Source organism: Eubalaena glacialis, chromosome 2 (assembly GCF_028564815.1).
Source record: "Eubalaena glacialis isolate mEubGla1 chromosome 2, mEubGla1.1.hap2.+ XY, whole genome shotgun sequence".
Taxonomy (NCBI): domain Eukaryota; kingdom Metazoa; phylum Chordata; class Mammalia; order Artiodactyla; family Balaenidae; genus Eubalaena; species Eubalaena glacialis.
In genome coordinates, this window is record NC_083717.1 from 108741105 (window position 1) to 108766355 (window position 25251).

General features: G+C 49.8%; 1 protein-coding gene across 8 annotated transcripts in view; it reads right to left on the reverse strand.

The window, feature by feature from the left end:
* Positions 1-2212: 2212 nt before the first annotated feature.
* LOC133084193 (calpain-3) overlaps positions 2213-25251 on the reverse strand; it is a 128670-nt gene continuing 105631 nt past the window's right edge. For 2 of the 8 annotated variants that reach the window (XM_061180429.1, XM_061180433.1), the window contains 22 exons: positions 24009-24127; positions 22360-22493; positions 21475-21643; positions 20496-20642; positions 18558-18641; positions 17573-17658; positions 15363-15440; positions 14417-14577; positions 13040-13209; positions 12689-12700; positions 11832-12040; positions 11036-11072; positions 9253-9270; positions 5766-5879; positions 4707-4784; positions 4268-4325; positions 4105-4169; positions 3553-3621; positions 3385-3463; positions 3047-3163; positions 2662-2720; positions 2213-2252 (listed from right to left, as the gene is read on the reverse strand). In XM_061180429.1, coding sequence (XP_061036412.1) covers positions 2226-2252; positions 2662-2720; positions 3047-3163; positions 3385-3463; positions 3553-3621; positions 4105-4169; positions 4268-4325; positions 4707-4784; positions 5766-5879; positions 9253-9270; positions 11036-11072; positions 11832-12040; positions 12689-12700; positions 13040-13209; positions 14417-14577; positions 15363-15440; positions 17573-17658; positions 18558-18641; positions 20496-20642; positions 21475-21643; positions 22360-22493; positions 24009-24127 — 2090 coding nt within the window. In that variant the 3' untranslated portion in view covers positions 2213-2225. Of the gene's footprint in view, positions 2253-2661; positions 2721-3046; positions 3164-3384; positions 3464-3552; positions 3622-4104; positions 4170-4267; positions 4326-4706; positions 4785-5765; positions 5880-9252; positions 9271-11031; positions 11073-11831; positions 12041-12688; positions 12701-13039; positions 13210-14416; positions 14578-15362; positions 15441-17572; positions 17659-18557; positions 18642-20495; positions 20643-21474; positions 21644-22359; positions 22494-24008; positions 24128-25251 lie in introns of all 8 variants that reach the window. The other 6 variants (XM_061180436.1, XM_061180437.1, XM_061180435.1 and 3 more) reach the window with 4 other exon arrangements.

A 25251-nucleotide genomic window follows, 5' to 3' on the forward strand; every position in this document is an offset into this window, starting at 1 on the left:
TTAATCAGGTTCAAAATTTTGGTATACTGCTCTACTCAGTATAAAGCAGTTAAACACAATACAAAGTTATCTTGACCTGATGTTACTTGAATTTGAGAGAACGTCATTGCTATTACACTCCTGCTTTTGTGGAGAATTTTTTTTCTGCCTCAGAAGAGTTAGCAGTTGAGTGTTTAGCTCCTGACCTATCTATAATTTATAGGCAACATCACTGCCATTTAAGTGATTATTTGCCAAACAAAGGGTTTTTTGTTTTTTGTTTTTTGGTAGGTTATACAGTGCACAACTTTAGTGACTAGGTATGTGGATGATTTGGTGGGAGTAGGTGTACAAAACTTAGCGGAATGGTATGGTATATTTTATGGAAGAGAATTCATTGGAGGGGAAATGAAAGTATATTGTGAAGTGGGATTTAAACAGCATGTACCCTCTGGTTTGCAATTTATATACGCTGTCTTATAAATTTTGTTCCTGTTACCTAAAGGAGAACTCCTAAAACTGTTAAGAAGGCCATGCCTGCCACATTGTTAAAACAGTGATTTTATCCCTGCCCCAAATCGTCAGATTCCTCAGGATTTCAGAGAAGCTGTCTAATGGTTAGAATTAGAAGCTGTGGTAGAGATGATTTGGGTTATACTGAGTTCCATATACAAGTGGATGTGAAATCCTGATTAAACCAAACCTACTGCTTACCAGACAATAACCTCTAACTTCACCTCCAACCCCCAAATATGTGGCCTTGCTGGGTCACATGGTGACTAACGTTTCCCAGATTTCCTCTAAATTCAAGGTAGTAGCCCAATTGAATTGGGGGAGGAGGGAGTCAAGGAGGAAAGGCTGTTGAAGATCTTTCTCCTACTCAAGAGAAATATATGCCCTAGAGCTGTGCCAGCACCCTTAGTGTCTGATTTTTTTTTTTAATTGAATATGGGTTAGACGAATGAAATCAGATGACACTTGACTGCAAAAATGTTTATAAGCAAATAGCTTAGCCTTCTTACGTTTTGGTATAAAGCTGCAAACTTCCTAACTTTGTAAAGCAAGATATAAAGCAAATATAAGGGGAAAATAAAGTACTTTTACTAATTGTTTATTTTTGTTACCTTATCTGCATATTCATAGCCAAACCCTTCTTTTCCACATTGGTATAGAGAAGAAGAAGGAAATTGGGTAGAAAATGAAAGATGGTTGTAGATATGCCACAGATCATGGTCCAGATAAGCTCGGCAGACAGCTACGTATAAGGGTTTGTCCAAGGTCATACAGTAGGTCAATATTAGTGGAGGAACTAGGATTAAAAACTTTATCTCTGCTCCATTACACTCAGGTAACTGGCCCCTCTGGTTATAGGTGACCCATTTTGTCTTGATCTAGACACCAACAGCTATTCCCCTTCCTTTCCTCATGTATCTTGGAAAGTATTTGAGTGATTCCTGTGCTCAAGAAATAGCAAAAGGCGTGATTAAAGTGAGGTTTAGGATTTATTTGTGTATGTGTGTATTTTCCATTGCTGTGTTCTGAAACTACGGCTCTCTATACATGATGGGTAAGATTGGAGCTACTCATCCCTGCTATGGCTGACATCTAAATGTGAGAAAACAAAACACGATCAAGCCAGCTATACAGGTGCCTTTATTTAGATCAACTTTTTTCAAAATGCAACCAGACTTATGAGTCAGATAACCCAAAGTGTCCAACCCTCTTCCACTGAGCTAGTTTACTCTGGAGCAGGCCCATCCTGAAACAGTCAGGCAGAACCAAATGCTCATTGGGCTGCTGTCCCATGAGTGGGAGAATATAAAGGTGATAGAGGGCTCTAGCACCAGGAAGTGTTGAGTGCCACTGGCAAATGCTTCTGCGAACAGCCGAGGGCAAGCTAAAGGGAGTATTTGCTTCAGAGCTGAGGCCACTCAGACTCCAAGCAAAGCTGTCACTGGGCCATGGCTAGCTGAGGCAGACAGAGACACTTGCCTCCATGTGGCACAGGGACAGAGTTGTTCTCCCTTCCCCATTCCTTAACTAAAGGGTGAGGCTGGGCATGACAGATGGACAGATACCCTGAGGCTGAGAAGGAAGTGAGTAGAGGAGGAACAAGACCGATGAGGTGCCTGGAGGTCTGCTGGGGGTGCAGCTACTGTGTCCTTTGAGGTAAGTGGCTCTAGCTCTGTTGGGTGAAATTGAAATCCTGAGTGATCCTGCATGGCCTTGGATGAGGCCAGCTTGGTTCAGGCATACATGGTGAGCTGCAGCCACTGAAAGAGGAAGTCCCAAGATCAGAATGCAAACAAGAAAAGAGAGCCCAGCCCTAGGGATCTAACAGGGTAGAGGAAAGGGACAGCCCCAGCATGCCAGACACTGGGAAGATTTTCTGAGAAGCAGCGGTTTACTGCATCCTTCCCACAGATCTCTCCTAGAAGGTACATATTTTCCAGCATAAAGTCATTGTAGAACTGAGGCCTCTTTGGAGCCTTCCCCCAGTACACGTTCCCTATGAGCCACATCCTGCTGAGCCGTGAGCTCCCTTTTATGTTCCTTTCCCGTCCCATCCCTCCACCACCGTTGGGAAGTGAGGAGCACATAGTGTGTCCAGTCTTCCTCATGGATTCCTCTACCTCGAATTTTAAGGTACAGGGGGATTGTACTGCTTCTATTAGGCTTTACCTCTAGAACGTTGAGTTTGATGATACCGTCACCATCCTTGTCAAATGCATTAAAAGCTCCTGTGTGGAAGAACGCACAGGCCAGAGGCCAGTTAAAGGCTCAGTCCCCCTCCACTGCTCTACCTTTTCTTAACAGGACCATGTGCTCAGTGCTGCTCTTCAGCACAAAAATCTACCAGGCAAAGTACCACCAGTAACCCTCCCTTTGCCATCCCATTCTGAGCCTAAAGAGGGCCTTCACCTTTGTTCAATCTGAATAGAGTAGATTGGGATTTGTCCAAGGTCATACAGTAGGTCAGTTAGTGGAGATTCCCGCCACCACAGCTGTCGCTGCAGGAGACGGGGCAGGAGGGGCAAAGAGAGCAAAAGGGTAGCTCTCCACTTACTGAACATGCCCTCCAGCCTGACGAAGCAGCAGATGAAACTGTCGAAGTCGATGTTCATGTACTTGTCTGCATAGCGCATGGTGATGATGTCGTAGAGCTGGTTGTTGAGGTGGAAGCCTGTTGGGGAGAGCACAGGAGAGGTGGAGGTAGGCTTGAAGTCCTCAGGCCTGCTTGCTATCTCCCCTGCCTCCTGGTCACTCTGTGGCCTGGGAGAGGAAAACGGGAAGCCCTTTCTCATTCCTTTCTCCAGTAGGGCCCAAGTGGCCCCATCCTCCCCTCCCATTCCTGCTCCCACTGGCTCCAGTCCGCATCCTGGCCACCCCCTTTCTTCCCCACACCTGCGTCATTGACTGCATTTCGCATCTCATAGCTGTTGATGGTGCCGGATTGGTCTGTGTCATAGTGCTTGAAAATTTTCTGGCAATAGAAAATTTGAGGACAGAGGTCGCACGCTGAATCTCTGAATCAGTCCCTTCCTCACTCCCACCTTTGTTCTCTCATCCCACCTGCCAGGCCTTAATCTTCTTCCAGAGGTGATGGAACTCTTGCAGGTTCAGTCTCCCAGAGCCGTCTGTCTGGAGCAAGGAAGTCAGGGCTACAGGGCACATAGCAAAATCCCCCTGGATTGGGAGAGGGCTTTCTAGGGGGCTGTGCAGGGAAGGTAGCCCCATAGGAGGGCTTTGCCCAGGATATCCCATTCTGCCCTGTACTGGTATTTAACACCCCCCTCTATGCTTCCCGAGTCAAAATTAATGCCTGCTCTATAACCCAGGGAACCTTTCTCCTAAGGACCACTTTCGTTTAGGCAGGGCCTCAGGCAGAATCCCAGGCCTGAGGTTAAGAGCAGGGGCCAATGTTCTTCCCAACTGTACCTCTTCCAACAGCCCCTTTCAGACCAGCAGCCAGGAAGTTCTAACTCAGGGCCTCCTTAAATCTTTCCTCGGGCATGAATTTGAGCCCCTCTGCTTGACTGGGCTCCCCCCCATTGTTGCCCTAGCCCCCAGAGGCTGCACAGGGGCTGATGACAGAGGCTTGGGAAGGGGTGGCAGGAAGGATACGTCCATGAGAGCAATCATGCTACGGCAGGACTCCAGCGTGAAGCCTTGTGTCTTCAGGTCTTTATCTGGGAGGTGTGGAGAAGAGTGAGGAGCTGCTTTCAGATAACTGGACACACACTGCCCCCACCACCCACCTGTTTCTCACAGAGTTTGAGCCACTCACGTTTGTTCACAACTCTGTTAAGGATATTCTTGAGCTCATCTGCACAGACCTCCATGTCCTGAGGAGGAAGGGAGAAGAGAGTCATGGTACAAGAGTACAGCAACTGATGGAGCATAGGCTTTGCAAAACAAATCCCAGCTGTCCATGGTTGTAAAGTCCCTGTCAGGGCTATTCTGTCATGGGGAAGCTGGGGCTTTTCTGAGGAAGACACACTGCAGCCTCAGCTGTCCAGACTGCAGTGGGCAGCTCAGAGCCACCCAGTGGGTGTGTTGGTCAAAAACTCAAGGACTTCACTTGTGGATTTCTGCGCTACACTCATATACCCTGTTTCCACCAAAAGCCAAAATGACCTCTACTGAACCATAATGAAATAACTGGCAAATTGAGCAGTTAATCAAGGAGAGGAGTGTCTGTGGGAGTCGAGGTTGGAGGTACTCACATCGCCTGCTATCTGCCTGAAAATGTTCCGGAATTGCTGCTGTTCCTCACTTTCCTGGTCAGCGTTGCTGGGCTCTGACTGTGGAAGTGCAAAGGAAAACTGGTTGGTGAGGACCAGGGAGATGGACAGACCCGAGAGGAAAGTTCCTTCTGGACTGAAGGAGCCAGGTGCCTAAAACAGCCCTAGGTGGCAGCAGGAGCTGGGTGCACGGCAAATGCTCTTCTTTCTCAGTTGAACCTGGTGATCTGGAGTGAGAGTCGTCTAGGCCCAAGTGACCCTTCACTCCATACCCCCGCAGCTCAGACATTCTAACCAGAGGAGGTATATTAGCTTTGCAATCATGTAGACAGCCCTCTTGGTCCTCTCCCCCCATCCCCACCAGCTAGAGCCCTCTCCACTGTTTTGAGCCTGACCATCCCAACCAAACCAGCCCCAGCAGGACAGAGGGGGCCAGACCAATCTGATACCTCCAGCTGCCTCTGTCATCAAGGCCAAATCTTCAGAGGACCCTCCTCCCCTCCCCACTCCGTTGCATGGGCACTACAGGATAGAGATAGCCCTGGATTTATCTGTGGACTCTTGCCTCTTAGTCTAACCTCCTATAAGCTTTATATGACCACCTCTCCCCACTCTTAACACTGTCCCCTGAGCTCTGGAGGACTCCATTTCTGGTGTCATCCCCCCTTTCCACTACTATTCTTTATCCTCCCCATTGTTAATGACACCAGGAAACAGGAGTTGTTCCATCTCAAGCTGCTTCTGTCTTAGGCTTTGCATCCCTCTTTCTTTCCTGGCTGGCTGGGCTCCAGCAGGGAGGCTCAGCCTGTCCTTCCCAGGCCTAGGACCAGCTTGGTGTGGCAGCCAACCCCAAGACATTCACCCAAGCAGCATCCCAAATTTTAGGAGAACTTGATGAGAGAAAAGGTCAGTGGGACAAACCCAAACCTCTAGATGTTAAAGGGACACCCCACCCCTGTGGCCCCTCCAACCGCCATGCACCCCAAGAGGATAGACCTCAGTTGTGTGCTGGCTACCCCATTCATGCACATGCTCAGAAACCTGTGGGGATTTCGCTTGCTTATCAGGGCTTGTTTTATCTTTGCCCTCCTCTGATTCCTGGTCCACACCCAGCTCCTTGTTGCTGTTTGCTCTGTCTGAAACGAAGATGATAGGCTGGAGAGAGGAGGGAAGTGGGGAGGGGGCAGGAAGGAAACAAGGATTACTGGCTGAGTGGGCACAAGGAGGCAACCTCCCTCCTGGACCAGCTTTGTCCAGTGAAGAGGGAAAGAGCAGAGTCGGGAGTTCCTGAACCTCGGTTCAACCTCCATCTCTGCCACTAACAAGCTGTGTGACTTGGGGAAAGATGCTAAGTCTCTCCGGACTTCAGTTCCTTATCTCCTCATGGTAGAATTATCAGGATTAAGCAAGGTAGTTAGTACACGTGAAAATGCTAAGAATGCTAAAAGCAGCATGATCTAGTGCAGTGATTTTCAAGTATTTTGTAGATTTTTTTTTTTCAAATGGAAACCCTGTTCAAATTAAATTTCCCCAGAAGTCATTAAAAACAGAGCTTCTCTGCTTGATGAAGAAGGCAGAGCTTTTTTCCCTCAGCATCCCCACATCACCATGGCAGCTACTGAGGCACCTCCAAGGAACCTCTAGGACTCGGCAGAGGACACATTGAAAAAAGGACTCTGATTAATGGCATGGTCAGTGAGTGAGGTCAGAACACTTGGCTGGCGTCCCAGCCGTACCCCTCACATCTGAGAAATATCCTCTGGACTCGGTTTACTCATCCGTTAATGGGGATGATAAAACCTGCTTTGCCTTTCTCATTGGGCTCTTAAGGGGATCACATGGGATACTGAATGTAAAATTGTATTGCAAAAACATTTGAGATGCTACACAAATATAAGGGGTATTTGCCAGACATGCTCATGCAAGTGAGGAGGATATAAAAGGGTGGAGAGCAGCTGCCATGCTGTGCCAGTGCTGGTTGGTGTATACATCCCACAGGGGAAGCCAGAGGAGAAAGGCTAGGCTGGTGGCTGCAGTGCAGAGAGCAAGGGGGCAATCAGAGTCTCTCAGAGCAGAAATGGAACCTGACCGCTCTCTGAGTCCCCATTTGCCTTTCCATACTGTTCGTCTGGGACAGCACAAATGGACAGACCTATGGAAAGAGCTTCCTGGGCTTTGGCTCCCAGCAGGCCCCAAATACCTTGGCTTGCTCTGCCTTCTAAGCAAAGGGTCTTGTTCAAGTAACTGATGCTTGTAGGGAATCCCAGAGCAAGTGGGGCTCACAGTCTGAGGTGGGGATGTGTGCCCATGGACATGGTGTGGCCATGGGGCACCCCTGCCAGGCACACATCTTGGGGCCCAAGTGTGGGTCTGGGCAACACAGGCAATGGAGTGTAAGGGGCCTGCACCAGAGAGCTGAGGGCAAGAAACATGGGTTTTGGAGCAGACAAATATGATTTCCAGTTCCATTAGTTGTGTGTCCTTAGGCAAGTACTTCTGAGTCTTTATCCTCATCTATAAAAGGGGAATCATAACAGCACCTACCTTGTAGATACTGTTGTAATGAAAACAATGTATATTTTACCCCCAGCACAGTGCCTTAATATGCAGTGTTAGGTGCTTAGGTGCTTGATGAATCTCAGCTCTGGTCTGCATCAGCTCCAGTGCTTGGAGGACCCCTGTGATGGATCCTTCCAGACGCTGTCATGAACACTAACACCAAACCTTGTCTGATAGCCTATGGCTACTGCTCTGTGGGCTTGAGGATGCCCAAAGGTCAGTCATTTCTGGATGGCACTCTGGGTGGTCAAACCAGAATTCTAAAAGGGGCACCGTTATTGTAGGCACTACCACCCTGAAGACTATGGGGAAGTTACGGGGTGAGTGGAGCAAGGATGGGGTTGATTACAACTGTAATCTCGAGTTCCAAAACCACACAAGGGAAACAGTGACCTTGGTCTCAGATGGAAGCTTTCATCTGAGGCCCCTGAGATGCTCTTAGCACACATGGTCACCTTTAGTGATGGTGTCCTTACAGCAAAGTGGTCTTAACCAGGACACCCAGGAGGGACTATTCCTTAAGACCCCAGGAGGGGAAGCTGCCCAGGTAGCTCTCCTCATTTCTCCCCTTTAAACCAGTCACGTTGAGCAGCTCCTCTGGGGCTGTGCCAGTGAAGCTTCTTTTCCCCTTTCCCCTTGGCCGTCTGGACACGCACAGCAAGCAGAGTCCATCAGGGCCCATGACATAGGAGGGCTTAGTTCAGAGAGAGAGGTCACTGTTTAGGAGGGGATTTGCAACAGGCTTCACCTGGAACAAGAGCCCTGGCAGTGACAGCCCCTCTGGGCGTCCTCACCACCCCTTCCGCAGAAAGCTAAGAAAAAAGGAGGAGTGGGGAGCAGGCAGGGAAATAGAGGAGGGAGAAGGAGCAGTCCTGTCTGCAGAGCAGGCAGCTGGCATCACAAGGCCCTCACTCTCCATGGAAATCCTCACACAACTCTCTCACTGTCCCTTGAGGAACAGAACCCATTGCCATTACCCGCAAGTATCAAGCCTTGCTTAGCTTAGCCAAACCGATTTCTGAGAAAGAAGAGGTGCTCCTTCTGATTTCTGCAGGACCCCCATGTCAGGCCCATTTTCACTGGAGGGCCATCCTCTCCCTCCCTCTTATGAGCGGGCAATATAACGTGGTAGTTCAGAGCACAGACTGCAGAGCCAGACCTCCTGGTTCCAAGGGCTGGCTCTGCCACTTACTGGCTGTGTGGTCTTGGGCAAGTTAGTCAATCTGCCTGTACCTTTTCTTCCTTTGAAAATGGAGATAATAGTAGTACAGGCATACCTTGTTTTATTGTGCTTTGCAAATACTGCACTTTTTACAAATGGAAGGTTTGTGGCAACCCCGTGTTGAGCAAGTCTATCGGTGCCATTTTCCCAACAGCATTTGCTTACTTTGTGTCTCTGTGTTGTTTTGGTAATTCTTGATATTTCAAAGTTTTTCATTATTATGTTATTTGTTATGGTGGTCTGCAGTCAGTGATCTTTGATGTTACTACTGTGACTTGCTGAAGGCTCAGATGATGATTAGCATTTTTTAGCAATAAAGTATTTTTAATTAAGGTATGTACTTTTTTTTTAGTTTTAATGCTATTGCACATTTAATAGACTACAGTATAGCATACACATAACTTTTATATGCACTGGGAAACCAAAAAATTCGTGTGACTTGCTTTATTCCGATACTCGCTTTATTGTGCTGGTCTGGAACTGAACCTGCAATATCTCCGAGGTCTGCCTGTACCAATCTGATAGAGTTGCTGTGAGGGTTGACAGAATCCATGGAAAACACCTAGAAGAGTGCCTGGCACGTAGCCTCTGCTCAGCAAGCGTTAGCTATCATTGCTGTGTACCCACAGATGCCACAGGAGCTCAGGGAAGGAGGTGGAGGGCTGGGGGGAGGGGCAAGTCCAGTGCACGCATGCTCATGCGCACACACAGGCCGTGCTCTCTGCCCACTCACCCTCTTACACCCACCTTGGTTTTTTTCTTTTTCTGCACAAGGAAAGGAAATAATAAATGCAGAATAAGTGAAAAGCAAGTTCCCAGAAAACCCAGTGGCTTTTGGCTTCCCTGTGACCTGGTCCTCAGTGTGGGGTGAGGTTCCAGGGTCCAGAAATCCAGGTCACATGGAGCCAAATGGGACTGAAGGGTGAAAGGAGAAGAGAATTCTCCAGGCCCAGAGACTGGCGGCTGCTAGGGCTTTGCTTCTATGGTCCACTCTGCTATTGGACATGGCCAAGGAAGGGGATCTTCTGGCAGATGTTTTGTATTTTTTAATGAAGTTGGTTACTAAAACACCAAAAAAAGTGGCTCACCCAAACTGGCCTGAAAATGAATTTTATTTGACTTACAGAGTTTTGGGTTTTGTTTTTTTGGTAAAATTAGAAGGCCTGGCAGGCTGCACGGGCCTGTGACCCCCTGTGACAGCAATCCAGGGAGCTGGGAGCAGCAGCTCTCTGCACCCTCCAGATTGCTGCAGACACCACCACACCAGTTGTCTCTCCGACACTGAAACCAAGGGTCAGTTGAGAACTACAGGCAAATACACCAGTGTAGGGACACCAAAACCCCCACGCCTGCCTGCTCCACTCAGGTAGGTGACATGCCAGTCCCCAGAAGCTTTTGAGTTTGCAACGTCTGATAAATACACTGATTACTGACATTCAAAAGATGAGACTAGCACCAAATGCACTTAATACTAAAACCAGTGTCTGTGATAATTCAGAAGGCACTTGGAGATCTGCCACTAGCACAGGGTCAGGATTAGAACCATGAGTGTCACTACCCAGAAGACAACTCAGTGGGGCATTTGCTGTCCTCTTATTGGCCCAGGACACACCCACAGAACACAAGGGACAATTTATTAGCCAGAGCCCAAAGTCCAAGGCAGTCACAAGACTGCTCAACACAAGGAAACCCCAACACACACCAGCTCTGTGCATCTAACCCTGGGCCTCCCACCCTGGGGGACAGGCCTCGGCGTGGGATGGGGGACAGAGCCTGAGTCTGGGCTCAGAGAATCTGGATGTGAGCTCCAGCCTTGCCATTTACAAGCTCTGTGAATTCAAGGGAGCCATTTAACCCCACTGAGCCTCTGCTTCCTTACTTGAAAATCAGGGAGAATGACCTTATTATTACATGTCAGAAACCTTGCAAGGATCAAGTGAGATGACACATGTGAGAAGTACCTTGTAAGATGTAAAACACGTGAACAATAATCACCATTTAAGGGCCTGTGCTTTGCCAGACCCTTCATGTACATGATCTCATTGATTCAAAGCTCACAAAAGCCTTGCAAGGCACATATTACCATCCCTATTTTACAGAGTAGGAAACTGAGTCAGAGGAGTTACATAACTTGTCTAGGTCACAGAGCTGGCAGGTGGAGGACCCGGGTTTTGACGCTGACTCCAGAGCCAGTGTAGGGCTAGTTTTTTTCTGTGTGAGATTCTAACTCAGAATCCAGAGCTGGCTGCTGCTGTTGTCATCCCTTCCTGTGGCCTTGATCCCTCCCCCTAATTGTTCAAACTGCTTCTCCTTCTGGGACTCTCTTCTGTCCTTCTAGCCCCTGGACTAACTAAATATCCCCAGGACATAAGTCCCATGACTTCAGGCCATGCCATACAGAAGTTGCAGTAACACGGAGTAATTGCTCTGCACACCCCAGACTCCCACGTCCCTCTGCTGATACCCACTCTCCCCTCCATCACCCACCTGTCCCCTGGGCCTTCTCACACGTAAGAGCCAAACCACTTACCACTGGCCGATCCACGGAGATTGTATTCTCAACTCCCCTGTGAGGAACACAAACATGAGGGTATCTCAGTGTCACCAGGAGTAAGTAGGAAGCACAGAGGGGATTTGCTCAGGTCACCTGGCTTCTCAGAGTCAAGTTGGCACTGACCTCAAGAGAACCCCAGGAACTAACATCCTCCACCACAGGTATCATTCCCTGCAGCCAAGTGCAGACACAGGGCTTCCTGTTGGCTTTGTCCAGATTTCCCCAAATGCATTACCCAGCCACCTATCCATGGACCTTGTGCTTCTTTTAGGGACAGAGGTCAAAGTGGCAGGACCTATGAACTCATCTCTGATGACCAAGTGGGCAGGATGTGGCCTTGCTGGCCTCCCTGGTTATCCTAATCCTAAAAGTTCAATCACCCCCAACTGCTCCTATCCCTCTTCCCACTTTATTTTTTCTCCTTATCACTCATCTAAATCTAATGTACTTTGTATACTTTTTCCTGTACATTGTCGTCTCATGCTAGAATGTTAAGCTCCATGAGGGCAGGGATTTCCTTCTGTTTAATTCACTGCTCTATCCTCAGTGCCTAGAGGAAGAGTGCCTGGGACATAGCAGGTGCTCGATAACTATCTGTGGGATGGATGGATGTAGGGAAGAAGTGGCCAGTGGCTTGGGAACAGGGGAAGAGGTACAGCCTGGTCAGCATATCCCAGGACTCCTGGAGGAGACCTGTCCAGCTGCCTCACACCTCTAATCTCTGGAATGGGCCATGTGGGCTCTTAGGGGGAAAAGCCAGGCTGGGACTCACTCAGAGAGGTTCCTCTTTTCAGAGAAGACCCGGAGGATGAATTCCCCCTCCTGGTGGGGCTCGTAGGTGGAGGGCACAATGACGTACTCGCTGGGAGGCAGGCGGAAGCGCTCAGACACCTCCCGCATGTTGATGTAGGTTTTGCTCCTGGCCTTGGAGGCGTTGTACAGGAAGAAGTCCTTCTGCAGGTGCTGCTTGTTCCCGTGCATCTGAGGGAGAGAAGAGCCCAAGGGACCTGAGCCCCTCGGGAGGGACGCCCTGCCCTGCTCACAGCCCTCCTCCAGGGAGTCCTCCTTGCCGATTCCCTGGTCACCCGTTGCACAGTCGTGACCTACCGACTTCTGATTACTAAGGCCTCAAATAGCGCCCTACTCCATATCCCCTTCCTTTTCTGTTGTGATCCAGAAGTGAGTGTCAACTCTGGCATCCCCCACTCAGGGCCACTTACCACAACTGCCGCTGCTCAGCTCCAGATCACCTCCAGGCTGGGGAAGGACCCCAAGGAGGCAGGGGGAGCTGTGGCTGGGGTCCGAGGGAGGCGATCCCTCCACCCCAAAGAGGGCAGTCAGCCTCAGAATGTGTCTGTGTGACTCTGTGTGTGAGTGTGAGCGAGTGTGTGAGTGTGCGAGTGTGCGACGGTCTCTGGCGGGAGGGGTGAAAGGGCACATGGTAGGGGCGGTGGTCAGGAGGCCATGCAGTACCCTGAGGCCCTGGCTCTGGAGTTGAGTAATGAGGGCAAGGCCCTCTCCTATCGTAGTCCTGCCCACAAACCCCACAGGAGGCTCCCCGATGTGCCACAGGTGGACACAGGCCCCCGGGTAACGCTGCACGCACTGCTGGCTGCTCCACTTCTATACCTCTTTGGGAACCTTGGGGAGAAACAGAAAAGGAAGGTGCTCAGATTCTGTGATTTCAGATCTGAATGGGGATGGAAAACTTGCCAAAAGGGCATGCTAGCAATCATAGAGCAAATGCAGGGGTCTGACTCCCCGTGTACCTACCTGGATAGCCCTGGCCCCCCTCCACCTCCCCTAGATGGGGTTTTTTTTCCACCCGTTACAAACTTCTAAGAGGTTCTGACACAAGTGGGCCTGATATCAGGAGTTTGGGGGGATCATGGGTATTGGGGAAGCTGGGGGACCCCTAGGGAAGCCCCCGAAAGCCTCCTCCCTGAAAAGGTGGTCTGAAGCTGGTCAGGGACGGCGCACCTCGTAGATGGCGAAGCCGATGGTGAAGAGGTTGGCCCCCAGCTTCCGGTCCTTCCGCCGGTTCTTCTGCATCAGGGCCACCAGGAAGCTGCAGATCACCTCGGAGTCGTCAGGGTCGTCGTCCTCCTCCAGGAGCTTCAGACGGTACTGAGGGTTGGTCCAGAAAGTGTCTGTGCCCCGCAGAAAGGAATTGTACATTCAGATCTGCCTCTCAGACAAGGCAGAACGGGAGATGAGACAGAGGGAACCTATTTATCTCTATCCCCCCACACCTAGGTGCTCAAATATGTACAGAAAAAAAATGATCCAGGCATTTGTCTAATTATTTGGTGTGTGTGGGGTAGCCTTTACATCTGTATACAAATGGAGCTGCGCTGATGCCTGTGTGGCTCCTCCTTCCTCTCTGAACTTCCATTCTCTGTCTTTGCTGATGGTTTCACTTTCCTCACCTGCCTCGTCAGTGTTGTTGGTCCCTGGGATTTGGTCCTAGGCCTCTTCTCTCACCCCATCATTCTACCTCCCTAGGCTGTCTTATCAACTCCCACTTTCTAACTGCTCCCTGCATGCTGGTGACGCTTGAGCTGCAGATCCCAGCCTCAATCTCTCTTTTGACTCTCTCCCTTTGTCCCTTTTATCTTTCTTTTTTTCTTCCTCCCTCCCTTCATCCCTTCTTCCCTCCTTCCCTCCTTTCCTTCCTCTCTTCTTTCCATCCTTTCTTCCTTCCTTCCACAAATCTATATTGAGTCCCTATCGTAGAGTCAAGTACCATTCTCATCTGTGCATCCAGTTCTCTATCACATATCTTCACCTGGATATTTACAGGTGCCTCAGACTTCCCATGTCCCAAAGTAAACTCCCCACCCTCCCCTCCTCTCCCCACAACCGACTCCATCAAAAAAAACAAACAAACAAAATCACCAATTGTTTTTCTCTTGTGTGTTTCATGTTACATCCCTGGCACCATCTACTCAGGCTCCCAGAGTGGGAATCTTGAAGTTGTTCTTCCTTCTCCACATCACCCAGTATTCCCTCCCCTCAACCTGCCCCATCCCCCCCATCTCTGCTGCTCCTGGCTTGGCCTAGGCTTTCCTCATCTCTGGCTTGAATTCTTGCAGAAGCTGCTAACTCAGTCCTCCAGTCCCATCCTCAGCATTATGAACACAGTCCTGTTCTGACATAATAACCTGCTTAAAAGTTGTTACCAGCTCCTTAATGCAAACTCCTCAGCATGGAGGTGTCCTTCTCAGTAAAATAGGGACAGTTTAATAAGATAATGTGTGTCTGGGACTTCGTAGAGACTCAGCAAATGCTAGTTAATATTCTTCTACCTGGAACTTGTTCTGCTTGGACCCTTCCCCCATCCAGAGCATCTCCCACCTGGGAAGTTGCGGCAGCCTCCAGCAGAGCAGCCCCTCACCCAGCGGCCCTCGTTCACGGACACTGTCCAAGTCTGAAGCTTGTCGGACTCCAGGGCATCAGCTGTGAGGTTGCAGATCTCCAGCTTTGTGAAATGGTAGATGAAATCATCATAGGACATCCTGAGAGGTTGGAAGAAGAGAGAGACCCACATGGGAGGCTGGGAAAGGTAAGACTCCAGGGCTAACACAGCACAATGAAATAGTCCAGAGCCACTTGGTCATGATTCTGGAGAGGACCCTGTCCTTCCTTTTTAGGGTCAGCACTGTCAGTTCTGATGTATCCCTTGCAATAATGACTCAAACTCATGTGTAATTGATGGGAGAGCTTGGCAGCAATTCACTTCTCCAAAGTGTTACTGTGTGCCCCTCCACCGGGCTCAGGCACTGGGCCAGGGGAAAGAGAAATAGTTGGGGAAGGACAGACGATTAAGCAAGCAATTTTAAAGGTGATGAGTATCACAGATAAATTAATCCCAATCCTGAGGAAAACAAGGGGATCCTGAAGAAAGCTCCCTTTAATCTGAGACTTGAAGGCTGAGTAGAAATGATCTGAGTGAGGGTGAGGGGGGCATTGACTGAGCAGAGTAAGTAGAGTTTCCTCGGCTCGGGAAACAGCTCCGCGGAGGCCGGGAGGGAGCAAGTGGCTGGAGCAGCGTGCGTGGTGGAGGGGCACAGAGCGGCGGGAGCCACAGCGTGCTGGCCCGGTCCTGGGCTCAGTCATCACCATGACTCTTGGGCTCCTCTCAAAACCTCAGTCTTGCTGGGTCTCTGGCTGGATTTGGAGAACAGGGCCCAGATGTCCCAAGGGCTGGAATCTGACGGCCACTGTCCGGGGATAGAGGCCTGAGATTTCAGCTCCCACCCCGTCCCTTACCCTGCAGGGTCCTCTTGGGTCCTGGACTCACCAGAACTCTCCATCCTCCGTGACCTGGTGTTGCAGACGGGCCTTCTCGTTCTTGCCCACAAAGCTCCAGTCCTTCCAACTGGAGGGAGAGCGGAGGAGTTAGGGAAGGAAAAAGAAAGGGAAGGCCTGGTGTGAGTTGGGACAGGAGGTGTCAGAGAAATATGAATAAGTTCAGAGAATAGGTCATCTCCAAACTGCAGCCAGTGTGAACCATCGAAATGCAAATCTGATCTGATACCCTCAGTGTAAAACCCAATAATTGCTTCCCACCATCCTCAGGATTAAGACCACGCTTTTTGAATGGTTTATAAGGGCTTGACTCTTCTCTGGCTGAATCTTTAACCATTCCTCACACTTTAAAGTTAGGAGTTGGGCTCTGGAAATAGGTAAACTGGGATTTCAATTTAATCATACCAGTACTAGCTGTAACCTTGGGCAAGTCACTTCACCCCTCTCAGCTTCTGTTTTCTCAACTGCAAAAGGGGAATGATTATATCACCTACTCACAGGGCTGTGATGAGCAAGAAATGAAATAACGCATGCAAAACTTTTAGAACTGACCCGTCATCTAATAAGTAACTGAGTTACTGAGAGAAAGACCAAACATGAAAACTTCTCCTTCCTCCTGCCACCCCACGAAACATCCCAGTTTTGTGTTTTAAAAGGCTGGGCAGTTTTACACACTCTTTCTCCCGAAGAAGGAGGAAATAAAGCACATTTGTGTTTTAGGCATGTGGAGGAGAATGAAACTAAACTAGTTTGGAGAGGTAAGGGATTGAGGAAGTGCTTGGAACCAGGGAATACCGGAGGGAAGTGGAGATTCCTGAGACCAGCAGGAGGGGCACAGTGGTGGGGAGTTGGGGGAGGAGTCTCCTTGTGTGACTGAGGCTGGGCCCCTCTTGTCAGCAATCCCTGCAGTGGAGGTGTTGGCAGAAAGTGAGTTAAGGCCCGACACCAAGATCTGAGACTGGAGGACACAGCGAGGGTCCCTGTGGGTGACTCGGGCCGGTGGAGTAGACAACTGATGGGGCACCGAGGGCCTTTCCAGAGCAGAGAGCCCAGTTCAAATGCCACTCCCTCCAGGCAACTTTCTACCTTCCTGTCCCACCCAGACCAGGAGAAGGGCTCCCTCTTTGTGACCCTTACCATAGCATTTCTCTCAACCATTAGTGTTTTTCTGTCCTTCCCACTGGACCTTAAAGCCTACAGGGCAGGGCCTGAATCTCTGCGTTCATTTCTAAGTCCCCAGACAGTATCATGGGGCCTGGCACATACTGCACACTGAGGAACTGGGGATTTGTTGCACGGATAAGAGAAGGGAACGGTAAGGAGACCAGGATCAGCACCTTATCGGGCTACCAAGCGAGGCTGCCTGCTCACGGAAGGGCCCCAGTGCTTAGACCTGTGCTTGGGATTCAGTAGGTGCTCAGTGAATACTTGCTAAGTGAATGAATGGCCGAATGAACCAGTAATTACGGTGCCCTGAGATGAGAGGTATGTTGAGGTAAGCCAGGGGCTGAAGGACACACACAGCCTGGGTGTGGTCCTTCCCAGCTGCTGAGTCCTGCTCTCCCCCCTTGGGAATAAAGGAGCTCCAGGGCCTACTCTCCAACCAGAGAGGTGGAGTCAGGAGCCAGTGACTGGGGGGGGACAATAAAGGCTTTGTGAACATTCTGGAGCCTTCATAGCAGCTTCCCCAGGTGTGTTATTTTTGCTGCCCCCAGTGATAAGCAGTAACGTTCTTGCAAAGGGCCTGTGCATCTCTTTATGGGGACAGTGAGGGAGAGGATATCTTAGCACTGGTTAAGCGCTCTTCTGACACAACCGCATTTTCTCCTCATGACAGCCCACCGGGTAGGTGCTAACGTTGTTCCCATTTTACAGATAAGGCAACAGAGATTCCAAGAAGGGAAGTCACCTGTCCAGTCCAGACCCCTGCATCAAGACTCCCCTCCTGCCTGGACCTAGCCCAGGCTTTCTAGACATCTTTCCTTTCCAGACAGTGGCCATCAGCAAGCTCTCTGGATCCCAGGTTCCCGTGGCTCTGCTCCCAGCCCTTCCCTGAAGCCCACGTCCCCTCTTCTCCTCTGCAGATCCTTGGTTTTAAGGGTGATTTTAGACCAAGCATTTGTAGTACTCTTGTGGCTCAGTACCCAGCCCTGCCTTGCCCCAGGCCTTGTTGTCCCCTATTCGTGGGGTCCCCTCACCCACCTGTCACTCCAGGGGCCATTCCACTCCACCTGGCCCCAGGGGTTCCGCAGCCGCACCAGCTTCACTTTCTCACCCTTGTACAGGGCCTTGAGCAAAGAGAAAAAGCTTTCTCCCTTTGGGCCCTTTCTGAAAGGGGGTCTGCTGTCTTGCCCTGAGGGCTGGGGTGGGAGTGGGGAGAGAATCCTGTACAGGGGGCTGTCCTGCCTGGCCCTGGTCAAGGACACTAATCACAAGTCCCCTGTGGGATGGCAGGGTGATGGGTCAGAACCTTAGGGCTTAGTCTGCAGGAGTCAGGCTTGGCCACCACCTTGCCATCTTCTAAGAAGTGATTTTCCCAGCGAGCATCTGGCCATTCAGAGCTTTGGGAGAGGAGGCAGGGAATATAATGTAGGGCTCTGCTAGCACAAGGTGCCTCTGTGTGAATTAGAATAAAACGCCCCTGCTGGCTGAGGAACTATAGAAAATGTCCCTTCCAGATGGATCAATCAGAAAAAGGGGCCCTTCCTCCTGGTTGCTGCATGGGCTGCTGCAGACGACTGCCCCTCTCTGCCCATCTCTGTGAACAGGGCACAACTCGCCCAACTGTGCACAAGGGGCCTGACAAGGTTCCTGTCTCTGACGTGACCCAGTGAAGGCCAGACATCCCAGGGGAAGGAAAACCTTGGAACTGACCATGAAAAACAAGAAACACAAGAGCCCATGATATCAACTTCATAAAACCAAAGTGCTTTCTATTTGTTCTTTGGAAATGTTGGGGCAATTGCTATCTTTAGCACTAAAAACAAACATAAACTGAGCACCGTCTTGTGGCAAGATCCACCTACCAGTCCCAGTGGCCTCCTCCAACCCCAGGCGCTCGGCCTGAGTGCCTGATTGGAGGCAAATTCTACAGATGTGAAGGGACACAGAAAGCCAAGTCCTGACTTCGGGAGGTTCACCCAAGTAGCCCCTCAAGTCCCGTCCCGCCGAGCCCCGCCAGGCTCACCTCCTCCAGCCCAGTGACCGAGTAGGCGTGGCCTTTGACCAGCCCGCAGGCCATTCTTGTCTCGTACTGAACTGGAACAATTGTCTGTGGAGTGAAAACCAGACAACCTGTCAGGGGTTGCTGCCTGAGACAAAGTTCACACTGGTTCACGTCCTGGGTTCTGCGAGGACGAGGACTCCTCCACGCCCTGGAAGTGTGCCTCCCAGCCGTGAGAAGGCCCTCACTAGCCCTTTCAGAGAGCCAAGAACATGCAGCCCAGACAAGTGGTTTCCCCAGACCGTCGGAGAGCAACATGGAGCTGGGGCACGAGGTGGGTGAGAACGTGCCTAGACCTCCTTTCTGGATCCCTTGGGGTCTTTCAGAGGAGGAAGTGGGGGCAGATGGAGGCTGCCCTGGATTGGGCTCCCCTTCCCCTGAGCCCACCCAGGGTTGACTATTCCTGGAAGAGAAAGGGATTGAGAAAAGGGGGTTAGACAAAACATGTCGGTCTAACCCTTTATCTTTACATCCCCTCACCTCCTCCACACCCCCCCAGAACATGCTCAAGAAATCAGAAGTGCCCAGGGAGAGAATTCTGAGGAGGCCAGAGGAGAGTCCTGCTGAGACGTGACCGTGCCTCAGAGAGCAGCGGTAGCTCTTCCATTTGAGATTTGCAGCCACAGGAGATCCTCGGCAGAGGGGTAGGATCACCAAAGCCCAGTGAGCCCTAGACGGATCTCTGTGGCTTCACTTTGCCTGATAGCATAACAGCTTTAAGAGGAGCAGCCTGGAGGCCTTTTCAAGGTGAGGGGTGTGTGGAGGGCCAGGGCTTTTTGCATCTCAGCCTCTTCCAGATTCCAGTCTTTATAGGACCCAGACCATGCTGAATAGAAAGGGAGGGGGGCAGGAGATGCATGCATCTCTCAGTTCTAGGCGGTGGGGGGAGGGGTGGGGGGAGGGGAGGGGGGAGGGAGCCACTTGAAATGACTCTTGTGGCATTACTTATGCATACCTAGCTATTCCACTGCTGGCCATCTGTCCTAAGGAAATCATCATGTTCAGACACAAAGATGTATCTTATAGGATGTTCATCGTAACATTTAAACATAATAGCCAAGAACAGAAAAAGAAAACAATCTAAATTCCCAATAATAAGGTATTGGGTAGATAAATTATAACTTATTTGCATGGTGGAATATTGTGCAGCCACTAAAAAAATGTTAGAGCAGACACATTAAGAATATAATTCTCATTGGCACATTAGGAATATAAAGCGAACTGAAAAAAAGCATGCTGCAAAGAGTCATACAGAGTCACTGTATGTCATACATACAGTATGACAGCTATTTCAAAATAAAAATTTAGATTAATAGTATGCATAGAAAAATACTAGAAGGACGTATACCAAATGTTATTATCCTTAGATGGGGAAAATATAGCTTAATTTTTCTTCTGCTTTACTCTATGGCGCGTATTACTTCTAAAAGTACTAGAATATAAGCTCTGGGGCGGGGGTGTTGGGGGGAGACTGCTTGTTCACTAGAATCCTAAACAAAGGGGAGAGAATTTTCTTTGTTTGCTAGAAGAGTGCCTAGTGCCTAGTAGGAGCTTAATAAATATGTGTTGAATACGTAAATGAACAAATTAGAAAGAGAGAAGTACTTTAAAATGAATGAAGTCTCTCTTGTATTTCTGCCTGTTAATTCGTTATCAGAGAAACTGCCTGGACCATGGAGTTTGAAGGACCTCCCACAGAGATTCCCTCCAAAAGCTGCCTCCCGCACCTTCCTCAGGAGCCTCGGAGAGGGCAAGTTATTCCCACCCAGACCCTTGGAAGGCCTCAGGAGGAGGCTGTGTGTGAGGTGCTGGCTGCTGAGGAAGGTCTGACACCACATACAACAGGGCCGGGTCATGCAGGTGGGAGGGATGGTCAGCCCTGACAATCAGAGGCGTACACACCCGGGTCGGTCTGTCATCTGAGCATCCCTCAGGGATGAGGTCTGAATCCCTGAGATGCGAGTTATTCATATTCCTCACCATCCGCTCAATCAAGTCCCTCATGTTCAGACCAGAAGGAGAGGTTCCATAGGTCATGTTTGTGCCATCCTGAGGCCCGACGGGGAGGGCAGGGGATGGGGAGGGAGAGAAAGCAAACAAAGGAGGGTGATAGAAAGGGAAGGAGACAGAAAGAAGGGAGGGGACAGACAAAGGAAAAGAGGAGAGATAAGTAGAGCATGAATGCAGAAAAGATGGAGAACAGTGATGCAGAAAGAAAATGTTCATCCATGGGTGCTTTACGCTGGCTCGTCTTCCCAAGCGTCCCCATCTACTGGGTGTACTAGGAGAGGAAGGAACAGGAATTTAGCTTGGGGCTCTTCCTCAGCAATGGAAATCGCCAAGACTATTATACATTGAGCAGCCCCCAGGAAAGGTGTGTCTCCTGGCCAGTCTGCCATTCCCTCACTCTTGGCTCTGGTCTCAGTTCACACCACTTTGTTGCACAGGCTGAGTTTCTCCCAGATTACAACACAAAGCCCGTATCCCAGGTGAGAGATACAATCAAAGCTCAATGACTGGGAGGCTTTCTTAGGGAACTGGTGGGCTCAGGTCCATAAGCCAAGTGTGTGGCCATCTTAATAGTGGCATGCTGGGACTGAGAAACACTGGCCACAGAGGCCTGCACTGGACATAGGCCTCTGGACCTATTTCCACCTAAATTCCAGGGCTTAGAATGTCCTTGCTGAATATCTTTATTGAAAATCTCCACAAACTCTTCTCCCTTGAGAAATCCCCAATTTTCAAAGTTGAGAACCAGTTCCACCTTCCTAAAACAGTAGATTCACCCTGTCCCAGAGGAAAGCCCTATGCTGCTAGTCACTGGGTAAGGCTTCCCAATAGTTGGCAGCTTCCTGCCCTGCATCCCACACCCTAGACTTACATCAATGGAGCAACCCATGAGGGAGCCCCTCTCGATGGCTTTCTTCATGATCTTGTACATGTCTCTGGGAGCATCCTTGATTTCAAAAAACTCTGTTACTCCTCCTGTGAAGTCCTCCATGGCCTCTGTAGTGTTCCCACCTTTCAGGGCTTCATATGAACCATGGAGCCTTAGAGAGAGGATGAAGACCAATCTGGGGTCACAGGGTTCTAGGAAACATGACCCAGGTACCCCTACCACCAGAACTTTACTCTTGGGTCCTGTGATGTTGTCTCATCCAGTTCACCAACAAGCCTGTAAGCTGTTGGAATAGGTACTATGATTCCCTTTCTTCACAATGGAGAAACTGAGCTCTAGAGGCTAAGTGACCAGCTAAGTCCACAGAGAGGAGAAACACTGGGATGGAACCCACTATTCCCACTTCCTGATGCTTTCCACTATACCCTGAGCCTGAGGCAGGGCTCTGTTAAAGCCATTTGTAGCTGGGGTGGGGCTTCTAAGCTTAGAGACAACATGGCTTTATTAATATATTGCAAGCTCATGAGGTGGAGCCAAGCCAGACTCTGGGATCTGAGCTCCAAAGATATAATGCTCTCATCTAGGATTCGCAATGCCACCAAGAAGGCAGGATTAAAGAGCTCACTATGGGAAGCTAAAGCTAGAGATTTCCTACACACGTCTTATTTCTACTCTTAGTGGTTTTACTTAGAATCACTGCTGCCTGGACCAGATCTTCTCTGACTTTGTGTCACAGTTGAAGACACACACACACACACACACACACACACACACACACACACACACACACACACACACACACGGGCTGGATTTTGCAGTCCACCTCCTCGCCTCTAGCCCTGCCCCTCAATCTAAAGTGCTGCTTACTTAGCATAAGCCTTCTCCAGCAGAGCACTCCAGAACTCATTGTGGTGGTTGGATTTGGTGAAAACCAGTTCATTGTTGTAAGTTGGCAGGCAGTCATCAATAACCACGTCCACCCAGTCTCCATAGCGCCAGAACTGCACAGAAGCGTCAAGCACAGAGTCACGTCCTCAGATTACCAGTGGGAAATGTGTCCCTACCCCACATTCCTTAATACCAAGCACCTTGCTGCTCGTTCATATTATTCTGGGTTTGGAGTGTGTGACTCTTTCTCTAACTGGACTGGGAGCTCCTTGAGGGCAAGAAGTGGTTTACAAACCACTCTCTCTTCCACACAGTCCAGCTCGGTGTGGGGGATGGTAGGCGCTCCCTACATACCTGAGGGCTTGAGATTTTCCTTTTCCTGCTCTGTAAGTCTGGGGTGTGGCCTAGGTATCAGTACTTTTAGGTATCTCAACTGATCCTGATATGCAGTCAGGGTTGAGAACCACTGGTCTAGGTGAAGGTAATGTATGATTTATGTATTTCTTGATGACAAATAAGGTAGAAATTGCTGCTGAAGAAGAAGGATTGACGTGGAAAAGTAAAGTGACCCAGAATATACTCTGGCTAAAGCAGGAACACTGTCCAATATTCTCAATTCTGGATGATGTTCTTTTTTGAACAAATCAGTTTTGACCCAAGAAAGCCAAATGTAGTTTAATTTCCTTCTAATGACATTTTCTCCCTTAGGGACAAGAGGGCAAAAATCTGTCTGGTCTTTGTGTTTATGATCCTTTAGATATCAGACCTTTTAAATATTTGAGGGAGGTGAGTAGCTTGATTTTGAAGAAACAAAATTCAGGGCCCAGCTGCCTTGCCTGAGCTGGGACGGCAGCAGGACACTGATCCTGAACTTGCAGAGAAGACCCTTTCTGAAGTCTTCAGTCCTGGGATAGAAGATCAACTGATGGTCTGGGTCAGCCCAGGACATTTGGAGCCTTAAGGGCTGGAGACAGATTGATGCCTCAGAACCCCAATATCTGCTAGATGCCCACATACGAAGCTCATTTAAGTTCTGGGCCAGCACAGGGTTTGGCTCTTTGCCAGGACAATTTGGATCCAGAAAGTTTCCAATGGCTGAATTGATTCTGGAACCAAAAGACTCATTGCTGGGCCGAAGCAGAAGCCTGGTTCCCAGATTAACCAGACTTTTCTTCCAGAGGCTGGAAAGGGTGCGTGATAGTCTTGGTATAGACCTGTGTTTAAGGGACACAAGTAAAAAGGAGCTGCAGCCGTGGATGGGATTTCCTTTACAACCTAAAGGGCCCTCTGGATTCCCAGTGCTAGTATCTTAGGGATTTACTTGAGAAGGGCTGCCGGTAATAACACAGAAGCCAGCCAGCTGGAGGGGCAAAAATAGACCCACAGGTCAGCAAACAGGATATCCTCCAACCTTTCTGGGGCCTAGCGGAAGGTGTAGGGGTTTGAGGGTAGGAAGAGATAAACAACTGCTTCCTCACAGGCTTGAGGCCTGAAGGGGATCACTGCCCACATCCATGGCCGGGAGGGTGGGTGGGAACCTTTCCTGGAGCCACTGGGAAGTGAAGGCAGGGAGTCCAGTGGTGAGTAGACAGCAGCTGGCCCTCTTAATTACACTCCCTTGACCTCACCTGGAAGTGAAAGATCCCCGCGTAGTTTTCGGTGAAACTCTGTTCATGGGGTATGACCCGGAAAAGCAGTCGCTTGTTCAGGGTCAGGCAAGCGATGGCTGCGAGAAACCAGCAGTCCCCTGCAGGCAAACACGCGGCACAGGTCATGGGAGGGCCCACACCTCCAGGGAAGACGGAGACTCATCCCCATCAGCTGCTCTACTTCTCTGGAGAAGGGCGTTCACTTGGCATTCACTGTCCCACTTCCAGATCTGACCTTACAGAGGTGTCAACCCAGGGAAGGAGTGTGACAGCAGTCTCTGGACCATGTGATCAACAGGGTAACTTACTCTCTCGTGACTGGCTTTCCTGAAGGCTGTAGGCAATTCCTCTGTCTGCAACATAAGCTCAGACCTCCCTTTGGACCTCAGTGGAGACGGGGCAGTAGGGGTCATAATTGGCTCATTCTTTCTAACACCCGCAGGAAATCTGCCTGCCCTGTAACTTTGCAGTGAGAGTCCATTTCCCCTTCGGACCTTGGCAGAGACTGAGCATCTGAGAGCCATCAGTGCAGCCCATTTGTATTGTAAGGAAAGCTGGCTAGTAGTTGGAGGCGGCACTTTGCCCTGTGTATGTGTGTGTATGCATGTGTGAATGCCCAAGGGGCAGGCCTGGATCACTAACAGAGCACAGACTATATACAAGGCCTTCGTTGTGCTCTGTGGGATATGACAGCATCTTTGAGACTGCAGAGGGGAGGCTGAGAGCTGCCACAGCCCTCCTCCCACCATTGGCCCCCCCCAGGCCCCCCCAGGCAGCCAGCCTCTCCTCTGAAACAGGCCCAGATTATTAGCTTGCCCAGGGCTCTGCAGGCAGTCTTCCCTCGAGTGCAGGAACTCAGATATCCAAAACCTCTTCAGCCTCTCCTTCTGGGGCCAGATTAGCCAAATTCATTTGGTCTTGAGTGCCCTTTTCCCACAAGTTTTAAACTGTGTTTGTCGATGTCTCTCCAACTTTATTTCACAGAGCTTTCCCACAGTCCACACCAAAGATAATACTTCCTGAACAAGAGGCTGAGACAGAGGAAAGACTGGTGAAGCAGACAAGCTAACCAACCAGAAAGAAAATTGGACGCTCATCCACATGGCAAATGTCGTCTTTGTTGAAAGACTCCTTTAATATGGAGCTATTCTGGGGCAATTTCAACAGGAGTTCGAGTTACAAAAGCACATTTTGTGAGCATATAGATTCCATGTGCCCAAGG